This window comes from Schistosoma haematobium, chromosome 4 (assembly GCF_000699445.3).
Source record: "Schistosoma haematobium chromosome 4, whole genome shotgun sequence".
Taxonomy (NCBI): Eukaryota; Metazoa; Platyhelminthes; class Trematoda; order Strigeidida; family Schistosomatidae; genus Schistosoma; species Schistosoma haematobium.
This window is the reverse complement of record NC_067199.1, coordinates 3448710-3468359: the sequence shown is the minus strand read 5'-3', so window position 1 is coordinate 3468359 and position 19650 is coordinate 3448710. Positions and strand designations below refer to the sequence as shown.

Genomic DNA, 19650 nt, shown 5'->3' with positions numbered 1-19650 from the left:
ACCACTTGCTGGTCACGTTTACCAGTCACCGATTTCAACAGTACAATACACAGAAGGACAAATATGTATATTTTCATTGGTATACTTCACAGTGAACCACCGTGTATTACTCTTCTGAATGTATTTATAATAGATGATGCCTGTGAACTTCCTACAAATTTTTCACTCTGCATACAGGTTGTATTAAATATTTCTCATGTCCTTGTTTAGTCTCTTTTCTAAAACTGCGCTTACAAATAAACACGATGGATTTGAAGTGTGTGAATAATCAAAGGTCTCTTTTGAGGTAAATCTCTCAACTGATTTTCCAAAAAGGGCACAATAAATGCACTTCACATGGCTCAACTTGTGTGTACTCTAGCTTAACGAAACCGTATTTCCAAGTAAATTTTTATTGTTGTACAAATCTCATGCGGTTCTTTCAGCTTCACCAAGATAATCGTCAACATTGAGCCAGCATATATCGTAGTTATAGTAAACAGAAAACATACCTCCCTGAACTAGTATTTAGTGCATGTTGCACGACAATTGGAATAATCAGAATTTCCTAAATCCGTACTGCTTCAATCTAATCTGAACCTGTAAATATCTTGTTGAATGTTAATTCAGTAATTCTATTTTGAAAGTTGTGTATCGACTTGAGAATTCAATGGGCTAGAATAAATATTTAGGTTCAATTGTATTAAAATATCGTGAAATGGAAGCTGGCGTTAATAATAAACAACAGCGTTTTCCAGTGTAATATCTGTGACTATTCGTCAAGATTGAAATAATTATTCTGACAGTGGAAGTCATGAGTGAATCTAAGCTAAACCACCATTGAAAACATGGAAGCACTTGGCAGAACTTTTGTCCTCGTATAAGACTACTCAGCAGTGCATATTCATGCACGTGATTTAAACTGTGAAAATACAACAGTCTCCACAAATCCGCATACTGATTTAAACAGATCGTCTGACATATATTTGGCACCAAGTATGAGGAATACCTCTAGTCGAAAAATTTTGTTTGAAGTGATTCAATAATTATGATGAGATGGCTTGTATACATACTTTCAGTGTAGTAATCAAATAAAAATTTATGTATTTCAATTCGCTTGTCGATGATGAAGAGATCACCATCGGAAACCTGTACAAAACTGTCTGGTTTATCTATGATACATTTCGTTAATAACCAGCGTGAACCCGTTCTACATTAATCAAATTCGAAAAATCCAATTACAAAAACACGACGATGGAAATATTAAGAATGTGGGCTTTTCCTCAAGAGACCAACTGCTGATTAAAATGAAAGCTTTCTTGCTGGAAAACGACTGACTACGTCTCGCCTCATATCTATGTAGATATCATTTTGAACGGAAAATTGGTGTATGTTATTTGATACAAGTTCGTCTTGTGTCATGGTTATTTCCATCGGTGATGAGAGAAACCAAACAGCCCCAGAACACAATATTATAATATTACAGTGTGATACGATGAACAAACAAGTACACCTCAATTATCTCGAATTAGTTGAACGATATCTCGAAATCCCTTATATGATCACGTTCATGGTGTTATCAACTGGATCCACTTATGCCCGATCAAACATGAAATGTGGATCAGCAGATTCAATGCTCAAAATATGTCACATCTACGCACCTTGTTACTGTGTATGTGTAGCACCAAGATGTTTTCTTGCATCAGGACAAACCATATGTCTCATGTTATATGTTGATGGATTGAGTATGACGTTTCTGTAGTGTTGCGTTCACTTGGAATGACTATTTTATCTGGATATAAGCACTTTTTCTGTATAATGTAGTTTTATTATATTCAGTGTGACTGTCTATCTTCACCTTTATCATACACATAACGTCACTCCTCGGTACAATATCTCGTGGAAAAATAATTAGTAATGAACTAAAGCTTTATAAGTAATGTAATCCAATACTTGTATTTAATTCTACAGGCCTTTTATGGGCGTATTGAATTATTGTCTGCCTGAGAAAGATTCAATCACAATATCCGATGACAAGTTGATCAATGTAATAAAGCGTGAACTAGCTCGTCTAATTGTAAGTTCTTTTCAGTTTATGAAATATGGTCCCCGTACATTGACGTACAGATATTCTTGTTTCGTTCAGCATTTGGTTAGTACGATGAGTAGTGCAGTTGTTTAATTAGTTTGATCACAAATTCATTTCTGTTGTGTTCTGTATAAACTTTTACAATTTGTGTAATTGCGTTTGCACTTTTCACAATTTATTAATTATTACACAAGTTTCTCTGAACTAAATTAGCCAAATATGGAAACCATATTATAACTACGTACTATCATTATGATGCTCATACAGTTTGTACATTATTTATATGAACTGCTCACTGTAAGAAACAATTCAAACTGATGAAAAGCTGAATTCATTCGAATAGTGTACAGTCTAGCAGTAAAGAGAGAAGATACTAAGCGATTTCTATATGGTGTATTATAAAATGTCGATATGTTGATTTAATGTATAAAACAATGTTTGAATACACTGAAAAATCGAAATACCACAAAATTATCAGTATGGGTTGTGAAGATTATTACATTATTGATTGAGATTATGAAGTGGTTGATGTTGGATGCCTGCACAGTGGTCTAGAGTTTAGGCGTTCGTGCGCGAGGACGCAGGTCGCGTGCTTGAATCCCACAAGCAGGGTGTTGGATGCGCACTATTGACGATTCCCACAATAGGACGTACCGGCCGTCCAGTCCTTTCAGGTTTTCGATGGTGGTTTAACATCAATCGGCTCATGATATCAATCGAATTGTATAACATTTTTGTTTATGATGCAAGTTTTATGGTTCATTTGAAGACTCTAATCGTTGAGTACAAGTCGAATAAGGAATTGAATCACATTAATTTCTTATTTTATTCATAAGGGATTTCATCCTTCAATTTTTGGGTCGGAAAAGTTGATGTCAGCGAAAATTCCGTGAGTAATAATAAAAGTGAATGTACACTGTTGATTTTATTATCTGTCAGCATGTGTTTAAATTCGTCCACATTTTAACTTAGAGGGATATACGTAGCTATTTATGTCGGTAGGTGGGAAGTGAAAGTCGCAGTTCTAAACATAAAAAGGGTGCAAGCATAGGTGACATGCATAAACATAGATTCCACGAGTAATATATATATATATATATATATATATATATATATATATATATATATTCAACGTTTGTCGGATTTGTTCGACAATTCATATGAACTACATTTTAGATACAAAAGTTCATGTCCTAGGGTCTTTTCTTGATACATGTACAAGCGTTGCTTTGCATTCGGTTTGATTTTTCTTCACAGTTGATGTTAATTCAGTCCATTTGTGTGTGATTTGGAAGCCCATGTCTTTAACATATTGGTGTTAATCTGTCGTAGAAGCGTCATTAATTGGCTCAGTGAAATTTATGAGCTATCCTTGTGCAGTCAAACTGAGATTCGATGATCGACAGAGCACAACACCTGTCAGTTCACTTCTACTTCATTTCTAATAAATGTGTGTCTTGTTTGTTTGTTGGCATTGTGATCGTGTTATATAGGATGGAATGCAATGCAATAAACAACTCGTCGTTTGGTAATTATAAGACGAGGAATTACAATGGGTCATAACACGTTGTTCACGGCCACAAATGTGATGAAATTATTTGAGAAATGTCAAAGCATGTACGGCATCATGAATTGTGATGCTTTCTGACTTCAGTAAGTAGAATAACGTATGATTGTAAGAAATGAGAAAGTGAATTAGCCCTATCCGGCATACATTTGCAATTCGTCACTAGTATCATTCATACTTTCAAGATTTGTGAAGAGGTTTTATATAAGTCATTGTCATTGATTCAACTGGAATTCGGTGATAACGAAATTGATTGGAAAGTGTAGCAGTAGTTTGTTGAGAATGGATGGAATATAGCCGGAAGTGGAATCCAGTGCAGGCATTTGCCAATCCAGACTGATCCAAATGCAGTGAAAATGACCATGGCATTATAATTCACACCAATGTCAATACAGTTTGAGTTAAGTAGTTGATTTGAGGTGAATATTCAATCCAAAAACAACACGAATATTTCTAAATCACGCATCTGAACCAGATTCATCTGCAACTCGCTTCTTTCTTATGCCTCTTGTTTTAGTGCATCAATTACTAACTTGAGTTTACATTATGATGATTTTCGTTCATTATTAATTGACTTTTTATTGATAACGCCTAATGACACTTCACATCGTTTATCTGAATGAAGAAGGAAGCAAGAGAACATTTCGACTGCAGCCAACTACAAGGAATCGAGCTGGATAAAAACCATTTGAGTCACAGAGTAATGGGAGTGAGTTTGCTTATACCATAGATTTTTGAAGTTAGTTATTCATCCAGCAGAATAATCTGTCCTCTGAATACTGTTCATGTAGAACATGTTTGATTTTCCATATACAGAAAACGTTTGTATGCACACTGCTGTTTGAGTATGTAGAGAAGTAAAACATGACAAGCATCAACGTTGTTCTGAGTGCATTAAATGAAAGATAGTTTAACATGTAACATTGAAGTAGAAAACAAGTTAGAAATTCACAGATTTCGTATGATGCTTCATAGATTGTTTGCAACATTTTTAAGTTTTTCAACACACTCGACTTAGCATTACATAACTTAGATGTCACAAATCGGTAGCAAAGCATCATAAAATAAGAAATACTCCTAGCCCGGTAAGTAATAACTTAGCATGTATTCGAAGCAATTTTGTGTTGTCAAGTCAGAATAAAACCAACTGTAGTATCTATATCACCGGTTGAAATCATGAGTCGATTTAACCTCGACCACCATGGAAAACCTGGAAGCACTGGACGACCGTTTCGTCCTAGTATGGGACTCATCAGCAGTGCACATCCACTATGCCGCACCACGCGGGGCTCGAACCCAGGACCTACAGGCGTCACACGCGAGCACTTAACCACTAGACCACTGAGCCGGCATCCAACGGTGTTAATGTCTAAATGCACCAACACATGAATACCGTAAATCACTGAGGATTTTGCTAATGCAATTTATTTTCAAAATACAATTAAAAGCGTCAATATTTAAACAGCTTTTGGTACTGAATAGAAGCAGCACATAAAGATAAAACCATGCACGTTTTGTAAATAAATAAATGACCGATAGGACGGCAGTTTTGAACGATATAGCAGGAATCCCATGTAAAAGTTAACCTCGAGCGTTTAGTTTTCATAGTGAGACTTGAATCGTGATATGAAAGAACCACAATCATGTAAGTTCCATACTGATTTATTCCTAATGTTTCAATGTCACCTCACTTTCATCAGAATGATTTGATGACATCTTATCCATTTGAATCAAAACGTGTTTCAAGAATAACTCTGGCTTATTTCGAGGATATAAAGTAAGTGTTACATGTTGAAATATGAGATTATTTAAATCGTGATAGACTTCTCAATTGTTTACATGGAATGTATCTGACATGACGTAATATAGTTAAGACGTACTAAAACGCCTTATTTACTCCTGCACCTGTCTTCCCTAGACATGAATCAATATAAACTGAAGGAGTACTGAAGTAGTTTTATGAATAAAGCTTCATTGGTGTTGCTGTCCTTATTTAGAATCAAAGAGACAAGTTGTGTGGCTGTCTGTGAGTCTACATAAGACCTTGCACTTCAAGCTACGTTTGTAGCAGACGTATCTGAGGCATTTGAAGCAATATAACATTATCTGTAAAACTGTTTCTTTCGAAAACGGTTACAGTAACAACGGTATAAATCGATTAATCAAACGTTGAAATGATCTAAATTTCAAACGTTGATATAATTTCAAATGTATTTTTCACATATGATGGCTTCACTTTACTCGGCATGCACCTTTTGTATAACTACTTTTTCTAATAATGACAATTATTCGTATAACTAGCTAATCACTTTCATACTCCAGAATGGCAATACGCCGAAGTAGAATTAATGATCGTTCACAGTTCAAAATTCTTACATTTATTTAAAGTTACGTAATATTGGAATACGCTGACACTGGAGTATCCTTCATCACGTGTGACAATAACGAAGCAATCATCTGTTTTAGTTGAGACTTTTATTCTCAGAAGCTAATCGCAATTACAGCTGCATAGTTTCACAAGGTCGGATCATCAAAAAGCGAATTTTCTGAGCTGTTATTTATTCCAACTCTTTGATGACTCAATAGGTTTCTATCGTGGATTGGTCAATAAATGTCTGAAAAATATAGTACTAACGGTAATAAGGGAACCGATGAATACTTCAACTTGCACAGTGTAGAGTACTATTATATTACGGTCAAGCCATAAAGCGATACTTCCATATTTGAATAATTTTCTCTAAACGCCTTTCAAGTTTGAAATTCGTTTGTGCTTGTTAGTCATGCTTAGTTAGACAACAATCGGTCAAACTCATTGGAAGTATCTCACGACTTCTCCTTATATATGATGTTAGTAGTCTAGATCTACAACACTTGCAGTCTTCACGTCCTCTGACCTCACAACCTGTATTGAAAAATAAAAGAGAAGGCTAAATTAATTTCAAATAACAAATCAATATTCAAAATATCATCACACCACAATCCCTCGTAATCACAGTCTTATTCAATCTATTTCGCTCACTAAAGCATGTACGAGGTCGACTATTCTATGGCGGATGATTTCAAATGGGGAAAAGGCTTGGGTTGTGATTTCGTATTGAAGAGCTGTTATGAATACATCAAGGACAGAAAAAGCAGGTAAAATAGACACGTTTTGTATTTATGCTCGAACTTTTTAAAATTTATATTGAGCATGTAGTGGCTGTGCTTCGATAACTAATCACCCTCGAACAGTTACCTTATAATCTTCAACGATGTTTGAAATCAGAAGGCAAAAAGAAGCAGCTACTACAGTTTATTTAGCAGATAGTTCGGACCGGACAACAAAGAGGCAAACTGGATGAGCAAGTGAACTACGATTGTAGCAGTAGCAGTAGCGAGTAGTTGTAGTGAATGGATGCAAAAGTACACATATATATATGTATAGGAAAATGGATGAGTCAGCGAATAGATTAAGCAGTTAATAATGAAGGTAGCAGAATGAATACATGCGTGGGCGCTAAACAATGTTCAAGCACATGTATTTCATACAAGCACATTAATAATAACAGTACAACAGGTTGTTATAGTATGGATGACTTTGCCCATTAAATAGGTCAACAAAAGACCTTGACTGAACTAAACTTAATTGCACGTGGGTCGCTATAAGCAACTAAAAAATTGCCTCTCCTAACGCTTCACAAGTATGAGTAACAGTCGGACCATATGAACGGCATATGATTTCGATCTCGTTATCAGTCATGTTTACATTTTTCAACACACAAAGTCCAGCAATTACAATCTTCAACTCAGCTGTAAACGTTGCTGATTTGTTACACTTTGTAACTAAATTTTATCACGTGTTTCATGATGGAGTGATTCAATGCTGAAAAGCTTCAAGTTGAGGAACAGTTATCTAGATAATACGTTTACTTAAAATGTCAGATCCAGATCACAAAATCTCAATGTTCTTGACGGCAACATACCCGAATTTCAAAATGTCACGAGAAGAGTGAGAATCTTCAACTATGTAACATGTTGAAGCGTTTATATTCATTAGTCATAACTATTTTCAATAGGATTTGTATTCTCCCTTGGTTGATTTTGAACCTGGTTTTTGACATATGTCCGTCAGTGTGTATCATAATGGTCACCATACTTGTTCGACATACTAATGTCTACCTGCATTGAGAATCCCCTGAAATACACCTCCGAATTTGTGTCTGAAGTCACGAAGATCAGTCTGAGAGTGAGCTACTAAGCAAAGATGTAGGTATAGTATCATCTACACAAAATAATTTGTCATCATTCTTGATTTATCCACGTGATGACGTAAGTAGATATAATTGCTGTTAAGCTAATGTAGTAAATTTTCATCTCAATAAAATTAAAATTCTTTTTTTCTCAGAGGACAAGATATTGAGCCCTACTGTGATATTCCGAACGAACCAAAATGCGCCGGTTATGAAAACGGGATCAGTGGCTGCCTTCTATATGAACACGACAAACAATTAAACGGAAGGTTTCAGTATATGGATAATTTGTTCCCTTTTACTGTCAAACAAAAAGAGAAATATGGAGGCCATATGGCTTTTGACTACTGTCCAGTCCTCATAGTAAGTTACATTATTTTACAGTCGTATGATAATTTTGTCCGAAACAAGTGTGTTGATCAGACAACCAATGTGTTATTGTGATAGGTTATAAACCACTCACGTCGTTCATTTGACATTCTTTAGCTAGTTTTGCAAGTAAATATTCTGAAATGGAGTTAGTCATCGAAATGATTATCTGGTACAAGGCGCCTGGAATTCTTACATCAGATGAACCGCGTAATCAGATATGGTTCGTGAATATATCATTTCACTGGTACTTAGTAATTATTTTAACTAAGAGATGCACGTATTCGTATGTTCTTTATTACAGTGATACGCAAAGGTGTCTGTTGTAAATAATTTTATTTCTGATTCCTTGAGATTTTTCAGCCATTTACAGTTACGTTATCTCTAAAACAATATTTAAATAAATTATTATTTCCATCACCGTATCTGTTCTGCTTTAGAAGTATTGTGAAGTAATAAGATGATCTTATCGCTTTTCAGGAAATCACGCGAAAGCTTGTTCGTCTACTTTCAGAGATAATCATCATTATTATCATCATGATCATCATAAAACACTGAATGTCTTATCAATGGTTTCTGACGGAAACAGATTTCGATAATGTCTCTGTATTCCTATTCTAAATCATTCAGTCATATGGATTAAAATTTTCTTGAGACGATAGTGAACTTTGGATACTTCATACAGACTATAGTTGCTGGATAACGCGAGTCAGGAATATAATGTCTAGCAGAAGAAGATTGAGAAGATCAGGAAGGTAAGAACGAGGACAGAAAGCAGTAGGTATGGGAATACAGGAACAGTGAAGTTTGAGACGAATGACTGATATTTGCAAAAGGTGAAGTCAAGTTTGACACGATTGATATTCCGCAAAAGAAATATTGACTGTATGGTTTTCAGATTTTACTAAGTAATTCTGTAAATCTTGACCAAAGTACTTTCGATTGCCCCAACTGATGTTCTCGTTGACTGTGACACTTTTACAGGATCTGTCACACTTTATCCCAAATAAACTCTCGTAAAATTGAGAAGATTGTCGAAATAAATGATACTTGTACTCCCTTAGTTGATAACAATCAAAACATCATGTTAATCTCCACATATTACTTTGGCATTGTAGTAAACGGCTTACTAAAAAGTCTTATGGCCAGTGCGAATCAATAATAGACTTATATCTTTATGTAGCTTTTTGATATTTCTAGTTGGACACACAATTCTTATGTTGGAAAAGTGATGATTAAGAGAAAAAATGGAATGTATGATTGTATTGTGAAAACATGTTGATTTCATGAACTGGAGTAAACTTTCATCTTGTCAGAATATATACGTCGGTTGAATGTTAATCTATTATGGTAAAACAAATTAGAACTCTACAAATTTACTGTTATATTAAATATACATATATATGTGATTATTAATTTTCTACAGATTCAATGCTAAACATGTTTATGGAATATAGGGGTCCTAATTCAGGTTGTTTTAATGATGTAACACAAACATATGTTAACAAATCTGGAACTTACACTATAAAGAAGAAACCATCGTGTCATAAAGTAAGTCATATTAGAGTAAAATAGAATTCGTGTTGTTGTGACTTGAAGTTGAGGGTTCAAAATTTTTTTTCACCCCGTCGCCAATTGTTGTGACTTGAACTTGGATCGACTTTTACCCCGTGTCAATCGTTGCGTCCTTGACTGAAAAGACTGGAGAGCAGTGTGTTATCGATCGGACCAAAGACGCGTTTAACACGTAAGAACGAACTACAGTTCTGTTTGGTCCCGCTTTCCTGTCTAGCCCAGTCAGTTGAGTCCAAAACGCAGGTCTTAGCCTCTGAGATATGAATCACTATATTTCAGACATACTCTGTTTATATACCAAACAACCAGACCACATCGTACCATAAAATCGAAAACAACATTTGTACAATATTTGACAAGTGAAATAAATATTAACCAATAGGAAATGTCCATTCAAAGTCCAAGGCACCATTAGACTTAACATGATAATTATTGGTATGTTCCTCTGCACCCCTAACACATGTGCTCGATGATATTTATGTGTAACACAAGGAAATAAGATTGTGAAAAAGTAGAGAAGAGAAGGTAATCGTATTGAAAAATGAACAACAGATAGATGAAAATAAGTAGATGAGGGTTGACAGTTGTCAAAAAATGAATTAAATCAAATAGGATTCTTTTATTTGAATAAGATCCTCTCACTTATATGAGTAGGAAAAGGAAACTACAATCAGGCCACTACTCCTAATTTTCTAAGTCATGTCTGATAACAATCACAGAGGCTGAACTTCACCATCTGTGGGACGTTAACCGGAGTGTCATGAGGGACCAACAGCAAACAATCCTAAACAAATTTTCATGCCACCACAAAATGTCATGGACTGACCTCATCTCAGCGTCTGTAAATAATGCACGATGTTAAGTTATGTAGAAAAACATTCATAGTACACGTTCAAGACATTAAAGTCAGTATATCAAGATGGTGATGCGAATTGGACTGCTTTGCCTAAACACACAATGCCATTCCCTAACGTTACTGACGTACTGTTCAAACTGTGTTCCGTCAGGAACAATAAGGATCAAACATAGAGAGTCGTCTTTAATCACTTTGAAGGTGCAAAGCATATCCCATACCAACTGACACTAATTGCCGACTAGTTACATTAGGATCAGATGAATTAAGTAGCACCACACAACAAGACATTATCATCCCATTTCTCAAGGTCGTGCAGCTTTTTCTCAGGTAACAGAGTCAGATCGTTATTATCTGCTTCCAACAGAGCTCATTACAGAACGTCATCAACGGTAAATTTGAAGAGAATTGATGAGATAACGGAATGAGGACAACCATAGGTTCATTTTTAACACATTGGAATGATATTTAATTTCTTAAGTTTTGATATAGTTCCTGTCTGTTTCACCAGCCATTGAGTACAGGATCGTCTAAAATGTATTCAGTGGTTAGGAGGTCGGGGAATCCGTTCATCAATGAAATCAAATCGTTGACCAAATTTTAATCAAACATTATTGATAAGCGTCCAATTATCCTGACAGATTGTCTCATTCAACATAATTTCTTTTATCGGTGGCTCACATAAGTTGATAGGGCCTTAAGCAGTTAAGAGATACAGCTCCTGCTTCCAACTCGTAAGCATCCTCTGACCAATAAGCGACTCAATTTGACGTGAACGTTGCACCATTTTTCAAGGTAAAAATCTACATTTATTGTCAAGCTTGTGATCAGCTGGGTTAAACCGATGCATCGCATTTAGTTCCAAGGAGACCGGCGAAACCTATTGCATATAGATGGGACTTTTCGCGAACCAATGCTGACATATGTTTTCCGATAGATCGATAGCCTCTAATGGATTATCCTAAACTGCTTAAATCCCGATAGTAATAGCAACAGACGGTAAGAATAATAAACACAATAATTCTATGTCCACCTGCTGAGTTCAAATATCGTCAACACTTTTCTAAAACGTAGAGACAAATTAACTGTTGAATAATACAAAATGCCTAAAATTAAAATGGTGTACATATTCCTAGGTGAAAATTCCGTCTGTTAACTGATGTGGTTTAGATTTTTTCTCAAATAGTTAGACAGACATTTTCTTAGAAACTGATTCCTAATGCTGTTATTTCACTAATTATCTACTGATTGTTCCTTAACTTGATTGCAAAAACTGTAAGAGTGAACATATTAACGCGTGCGTTGACAGACAAATTAACAGCCTAATAAAACAATATGCCTAAACGTAAAATAGTGTACATATTCCTATGTGAAAATTCCGTCTGTTAACTGGTGTGGTTTAGATTTTTTCTCAAATAGTTAGACAGACATTTTCTTAGAAACTGATTCCTAATGCTGTTATTTCACTAATTATCTACTGATTGTTCCTTAACTTGATTGCAAAAACTGTAAGAGTGAACATATTAACGCGTGCGTTGACAGACAAATTAACAGCCTAATAAAACAATATGCCTAAACGTAAAATAGTGTACATATTCCTAGGTGAAAATTCCGTCTGTTCTGATATGGTATGGTATAGATATTTTCCAAACTAGTTAGATGGACACTTTCCTGGAAACTGATTCTTAAAGTTGACTACTATTCAATTTAAAACTAATTGTCTACTGATTGTTCCTTAACTTGATTGTAAACATTGTCAGTTCCAATGTTCAAAAAATATTGGTGTTCAAGTGATATTTAACGAAAAGGCATTTCAGTGTCCTGTTGGTGGTGGTCCACTACATATGGAGCAACAATTGGGAAGTGGAAATGCTTTGATCGATATACAATGTCCAAAGTGCACGTCATTGTGTAAGGTTAGTCGAAGTGATTTATAACTGTTCGTCACATCAAGTATACTAATAAAAACCAATAAACCATGCTACTCTGATCACACAGTTTTAGATTTAAAATTTGTTTCGTGATCAGGTGAGAAATTAAATGAAGTAAGTTTGTACAGCGTAGCGTGATTAGTGGTGAAAATCTGTAGAGAGTGAATATCCATTTGAAGTGTAAGGGAATTTAACATAAACATTACCAGTTGTTCAAATGTATCTAATGAAATGATGAAACAGACTTTTAAGTGGAATTGGATGATAATCAAGAACATATAGAAAAGTGATTCTGTTTCATCTCTGACGTCAGTATGTATGTTTATTCTGTTCTACTTATATCATGTGTAATCATAGTAAAGTATATAGTGTGTTGTCAGTGTTTATTCGATTCAAATCGATGAATGACGTTCGACTGCATTTGATGATGATTGTGTTGGTGTAATATTTGTTCAGTTGAACAGTCACAAATCTCATACTGTAAATTGTGTTGAGTGCTATAATTCTCACCCATACCTTAAGCATCATATATGCATTTTCAGCAATAGAACTTCAGAATATTATTCAAAAGCATCAACAAAACATTATCAATAAACTGGGTTTTCGTGGATACTGTAGTGATGTTAATAGTTAAAACTGTGGATGAATTTAATCCAGAACATCAGTGAAAACCTAGTGACACAGAATGGCTTTTTCTCTCTTGTATGGGACTTATTGTCCGTTATGCCTGTAGTGACATCTGGTAACCAATGTACATCTCATGACGACACTTATCCGATATTACCCATATTACCATTAGAAGCTCATATGCTGGTACTTAGTTTTAATGCCACAACTCTTAAAAACACTGTCAAGATTAAAAAAACTATGCTACGTAATAAGAATGTAAGTACAGAACCTTCTGGTTCTAGACCTAATAACAAAAATAATACGATGACCCTACCAAATAAAAATAAGACTATACTTCCCAATGCCATGCTTTACCTTACGCATCGTACGGGAGGTAATAAGGGCAGACTTGATTCAAATGTCTCACAAGACCGCCATTGCAATCATTATTTAAGCAGGCCTAATATTGGACAGACCACAATGAACCACCGCGCTCTACGGTTATCCTCAAACGTTTTAAATAATAAACCTGTAAGACGTAACTATTCTCAACTTTTTTCCATTGAGCAAGATGGATTACTAGGTTACTCACCATCGACCCAACCCCAACTGGCAGATGCTTATCTTAACTGTCCGCCTAGTCAAGTTCAACAAATTAATCCACCTTATCAAAATCATGATTTTTCCGGCCTTCAGAAATCTCTGGTCCAGCTAGCAATACAGTTTGTTCAAGTGATAGCCCATACGATCAGTCAAACATAATAAACCACAGTCTATGGAATTTCAAAATACACAACATCAATAGCAAAGCTCTCTGTTTTTTTACACTCCATACTCCCTTTTTAAACTTATTACTTATCAATGCACGTTCACTTATGAACAAAATTTCAGCATCGAGAACATTAGCTTTTCTAGCCAAGCCTCCTTTCATACTTATGACTGAAACATGGTGCTCTCAAGCAGTATCTGATTCAAAATTAATCGACTCTATCGCTGTGACAGAGAAACTAAGCGAGTAGATGGTTGTATTATATATGCTTTGGATACCCTAACAACTAATAAACTTGGAGATAGTGTCCTGAATAGTTTACCGGAATCAGTCTGAATATCAGTCAACACCCTGAATCATAGTCTACTCCTTGGATGTATATACAGAGATCCTGATAGTTCGAATAATGGGAATGATCTCATTATCAATGCATTCATACATGCATCTTCTCTAAACTTTAGTGCTAATGTTATCACTGGGGATTTCAAATATCCTGTGATTAACTTGAGTACCGGTAATTGTCAGTCATGTAATGGTGAGTTCTCGGCAAACATTAACATGCACTGCTGGTCACAGTGGGTTCGTACTCCAACTAGAGGCGATAGTATACTCCATCTATTATTTAGTGGAGATGTTATCCCTCTATCTGTAAAAGTATATGATGAATTTGAAAGCAGTGACCATAAGATAGTAGTTTGCTCTCTCCATATCTATCCCTCTTATAACCGAACCATTAAAAAACCTGTCAATATAGAGACTATAAGCATGCTGAATGGGACCTCCTGCATTCATTGATTAAACTTTCAGACTGGAATAACGTTTTTTCATGTAATAGTCTCATGGATGCTATCGATGAACTCTATCTGATCGTTAACTGTTGTTTAGGTTTCTGTGTACCTCTTAAAACATACAGGTTAAGTAAACCTTAAGAACTATATATACCAGCTACATATCGTAATAAACCAAGACACTTACAGAACCATTATTTTAAGTCAAACGACTTCACAGAAATTGCACAAATAAAAATAATTTTTAATCAAATTGAAGAGAAACATAGGTTAAAAGCCATTAATGAGGAGCTGTTAGCCCTTAATACTAACTCGAAAGTACAAAACTTAACTCTCCTTTTCAATAAACGCAATAAAGCAACTCGAAATGTTGATATACCATGTATCAGCATAATAGCACTTTTATATACGACTCTACAACTATCGCAGACCTTTTCAGTAGTACTTTTGTGAATGGTGTAGAAATCATAATTGGCTCTGCTTCAAGCATTATGTGCGTGACTAGCAACTCAATTAAATCTATCTCCTTCACAAGAATGAAAATTAATAAGGTTATAAATACCCTTAAGCTTTCGATAGGTCATGGAGTAGATGGGATTTCATCATTTCTCTACAAATATGGTGGTCCAGATATTCCACTTCTTCTTCTAAAGCTGTTTACTCTCTCTATCGAAATTGGTTCTTACCTTTAATGTTGGAAATCCGCAAACATCATAACATGTTACAAATCTGGAGATAAGACTGACATGAACAATTACCGATAAATATTACTCCAGTTATTTCTACGATTATGGAAAAAATTAAAAGTGATGAACTTTCCAACTATTTACTCGCTTGAAAATTTATCAATGATACTCAACATGGATTTCTTAAAAATAGTTCTTGCATGAAATGTCATTTGGACTTCTTTAATTAAGTCTATTCTCTACGCTGTAATATATGTACTACTTAAACAACTACTGAACTAGTATACTTAAAAATTTCTTTTATCACATGTTTGTTCACTACATCTAATGTTACTACTCATATCAAATTGATCATGCCTGTGAACTGGCATGATTTCTGTAATTATTATTTTCAGAACATAAATAACTTATTAAATTATTATCAACAGTGCGAACCCATGGCCCTTCACGTAGGACTTGTATGCAGGAGCTTCAGCTTCACGTGCGAACGCTCGACCTCTTGACCACAGGGCCGGTATTCAACGATATCAATGTCCAACTTCAACCATTCCATTGCATCGCGTGGTTATCCATCGTTGTCTTCAGTGAATGACAGCCTCAAAAAAGAGAGGCTGAAATTCAAAGACCACGGCTTCCTTCAAGAACTTCAGGAAGTCGATCTTGACGTCAGTTACTAGTAAGAACATGATAACTATCAGTATAGGGCTGTGCAGATTGTTGAATTACAATCGCTGTCATGAACGGAAGAGTCCCATACTGAAACGAAACGGCCGTCCAGCACCACCAGGATTTCAGTGATGGCCTAGCTTACATTGACTTATAAATTCAAATAATGCAAATAAGACTGATCAATTAATTTGAGGTCATTTTCTCTCTTATACTTGATTTTATATTCAAAAACAGATGACATTGTTATTTCTCAACATTCCTCTCAGCTTCGTCTATCTGTGCAAGTGTACTTACATTGTAGCAAACCTGTAAACAGATTAGACTGTAGACATGTTCGTTTAAACATCACTACTGAGTAACGTGTCTTAAATGAGAATAATGTTTTAAGCCTGTGAAATAGGATTTATAATCCCTTACTCCTTCAACATTCACGCGCACTCTTTACACACGTTATTTTAGACAGTCAATGAAATGTATATTGAGGAGAGCGGAAACAAATATTTCGGCAGAATAATAGAAGACCACTTTACTTTGTTTGGTTCTCGTCAGCTGCTTACAACTTGTGATAATTAGGAACCTTAAATGCAAAACGGATCTAAGTTACTTACGTCAGAGTAATAAGTTTGACGTATTTCTGAAGACAAACTAGCATGTTATAGCGAGCGTGGTAGCCCATCTCACAGGGCTTGTAGAAGCTTTCGGATGAGAAAGACCAAATACTTCACTAGACACATTTTCCACTGTGAAATTAGGCGGGACTATAATTTATAGACGAACCAATCTGGTATAGGATAACGGGTGTCGGACCTTGGCGCGAAATTCATTCATCCATTTGGCTAAATAAAATCTTGGCATTATAGTTGATGTCACTTCGTGATAAAATCCATAAATCTAATTGCTAGCACTAACCGTCAACCGTAAATCACAATTCTAATTCTTCACGCTGGTTTACCACCATAATTTAATTCTAGTTATTGGGTGGACATCCTCAAGGTCACTTGAGAGTCACTCAGAAGTAGTCCATAAATCATAGTCTCACCTGAAAGTGTCAACTATTTTCTTAGATAGGGATACTAAAGTAGGGATTCATGAACCACACAGTGTATTACATACATATTTCTATTTTGCACGGTTCTTGTCAAAATATTTCAGTCAGTAGTTATTTAGCGACAGTTCAATAACCGAGTTTATTCATGTTTGAAGTGTTTTACGTTTGTATTGCTGAGAAATAATTACCTACGCAACCATCTATGCTCGGATGTTTTATTTTTCAGGAATATTGTCCAAAGTGAAAGAAAACCGCGTGAAACAACATTCTTCCAGTTGTTTTTGACAGAGAAACCCATTAATAGATTTGATTAATGAACACTGTTTGGAGGTATCTGTATTTTGAACGCTAATTGGTAGCTTACCTTAACTTGACATAAACTCAGTATGTATAACTAAACTACGTTAAAACATGTATCGCTTGATCAATCTATCATATTTTGGTGTTTATTTTGATGGTTCTTTTTATGGTAAATTCAATGAGTGTTAAATGTTAAAACAATAATTACAGTAGATATGTTCAACATTTTAACTTTTATCATTGTGGGTTATTTTCGGAATAAGTTTTTTAATGTAGACGATCAGTTCTTGCATAACACATATATTCAACAAACATTTCTGAAGTGTATTTAATTGTCACTTTTTATAATCTGTCTTGAATCACAGGTTTCTTCCATTAGTTCAACTTCATCTCCTAATGTTTTCACTATATTGCACACCAGACGGATTTTCATGTATTCACACCAAAATGTTTCAGAGATTTGACAAAGAACAAAGTCTTCGGTGTATATATTGTTACTATCCTGTATTACACACTTAGTCCAATTCAGTGGTGCGAAGGTGAATTCAGTAAGCACACGAAATTAAAACTTCTCATAGACGTTTAAACTGGGTTTACTACAGATGTACTTCCTACTTTTAACGTACGTTTTTCTTGGTCAGGATCAGTTCGATGTAAAGTAAAATAAAAATATTTTCTCTTTCTAGTATAAGAATTAGATATTAATGGAGTTTACTAGATTTGTAAATGAATTCATGAACGAATATTAGCTATCTCAAAGCTTTCATTAATTCTAGCTGTAATTTTACACTGGTCTTTTATTCTTTTAGCAATCGACGCTTCTATATTACCCTGAATGTTTTTCTCTAACCTGTGAGTCAACATCTATTTCAATTTCCTTTCTGAAGGATAAATGTTTCGAACAACGTTATAGATTAGACGAATCTTACTTATTGGATATCAATTCCGAAGGTCCGGCTAAAATTATACTGCATTATTTATCTACTTGAGGTCCTGATGAAAATGTAGATAACTCCCGAAACTCTTCAAGTGTACCACATAGAGGTTATGAAGATCCTAATTTCCAACCTTTTCAAAAAGCATCACCAGAGTATGTTTCGCATCTGGTACATTCACTAGGTGTTCACCCACCATTTGATAGAAATTTTAATAAATGTAATACAAGATATTTTTCTCGTACACACACTTTAGTTTCAAATGAACTTGCATTGGCCACTTGTCCGCCAAATTCACCATTAAGTTGTTCCCAATTATCTAATTCAACAACTCCCCAATCGAATAATTCTCCATTGAATGTTCAGTGTGGTTAAGAATCCAACAGTGTACGATTTGAGTGAAGTAGATTTTAAGTAATCCGCCAGATTGTTAAATCTTTATGATAGCTAACCAAACTGTTGGGTTTGTTTCATGCGCAAACGCCTCCAAATGCTTTGGTACGGGTTATACTGGGGAGAGTCCGCCCTCTATCTCAAAATCCTCTTACACAACCACGCATATAAATCCACTGCCAAGGAAGTCCTACTGACTGCATTCTCATGGCAGGGATAGTGCTTGCGAACGTCAAAGGACTAAAAGCGAATTTCCGGAGATTTAAATGGGTTCGTAGGTAAAAAAGGATCAATCTAGAGGGTTGAGAAGCATAGATTCTAAACCTACGGTCGTATCAACCTACCGTCAGTCACCGGTTACCATTGGACTGCATTACCTGGAGTTACTCTACTGCCTTGTTAATCACAACTTTAGGTTGACGGCTCCTTATGTGGCAACTTCAGAAAACTATTTGAGTCGGACAGGGAAACCAGACGGTATCAAAGCTCACACATCAAATAAGTGAATGTGTAGCGCATATATATTCGGTGCGTACTTGCACCAATATTAATGCGCTCAAATAAAATAAACAAAAAATAAATTCACATATTCATATATGCAGAATATTTTATACATCTATACAGATGTTTATTTATGGAAGATTGAGATACAACAAAAATAAATGAATTTGTCGTGGCATTGGATCCAAATCACACGACTTTTGAAGTGTAGGTTAACAGTGGAGAACGCGGAAACATCGATTCAACTTTTTACGGCTAGATAAACCTAATAAATGGGAATAAGAAGAATTTTTATGATGGTATTAGAGCTTGTAAGTGTTCGCACACATTGCTTGTCATTATTCAAATCTGTGATGACCG

At 35.2% G+C, this 19650-nt stretch overlaps 1 protein-coding gene across 1 annotated transcript; it reads left to right on the top strand.

Moving 5' to 3' along the window:
* Positions 1-245: 245 nt before the first annotated feature.
* Positions 246-18771, top strand: CREB1_1 (Cyclic AMP-responsive element-binding protein 1; the record flags this gene model as incomplete). The annotated part of the gene is made up of 7 exons (XM_012945913.2): positions 246-286; positions 1951-2056; positions 5336-5412; positions 9691-9784; positions 12422-12577; positions 18271-18412; positions 18452-18771. 7 exons carry the CDS (start codon positions 246-248, stop codon positions 18769-18771), a joined length of 936 nt encoding a protein of 311 aa, XP_012801367.2.
* Between the last annotated feature and the right edge of the window lie 879 nt (positions 18772-19650).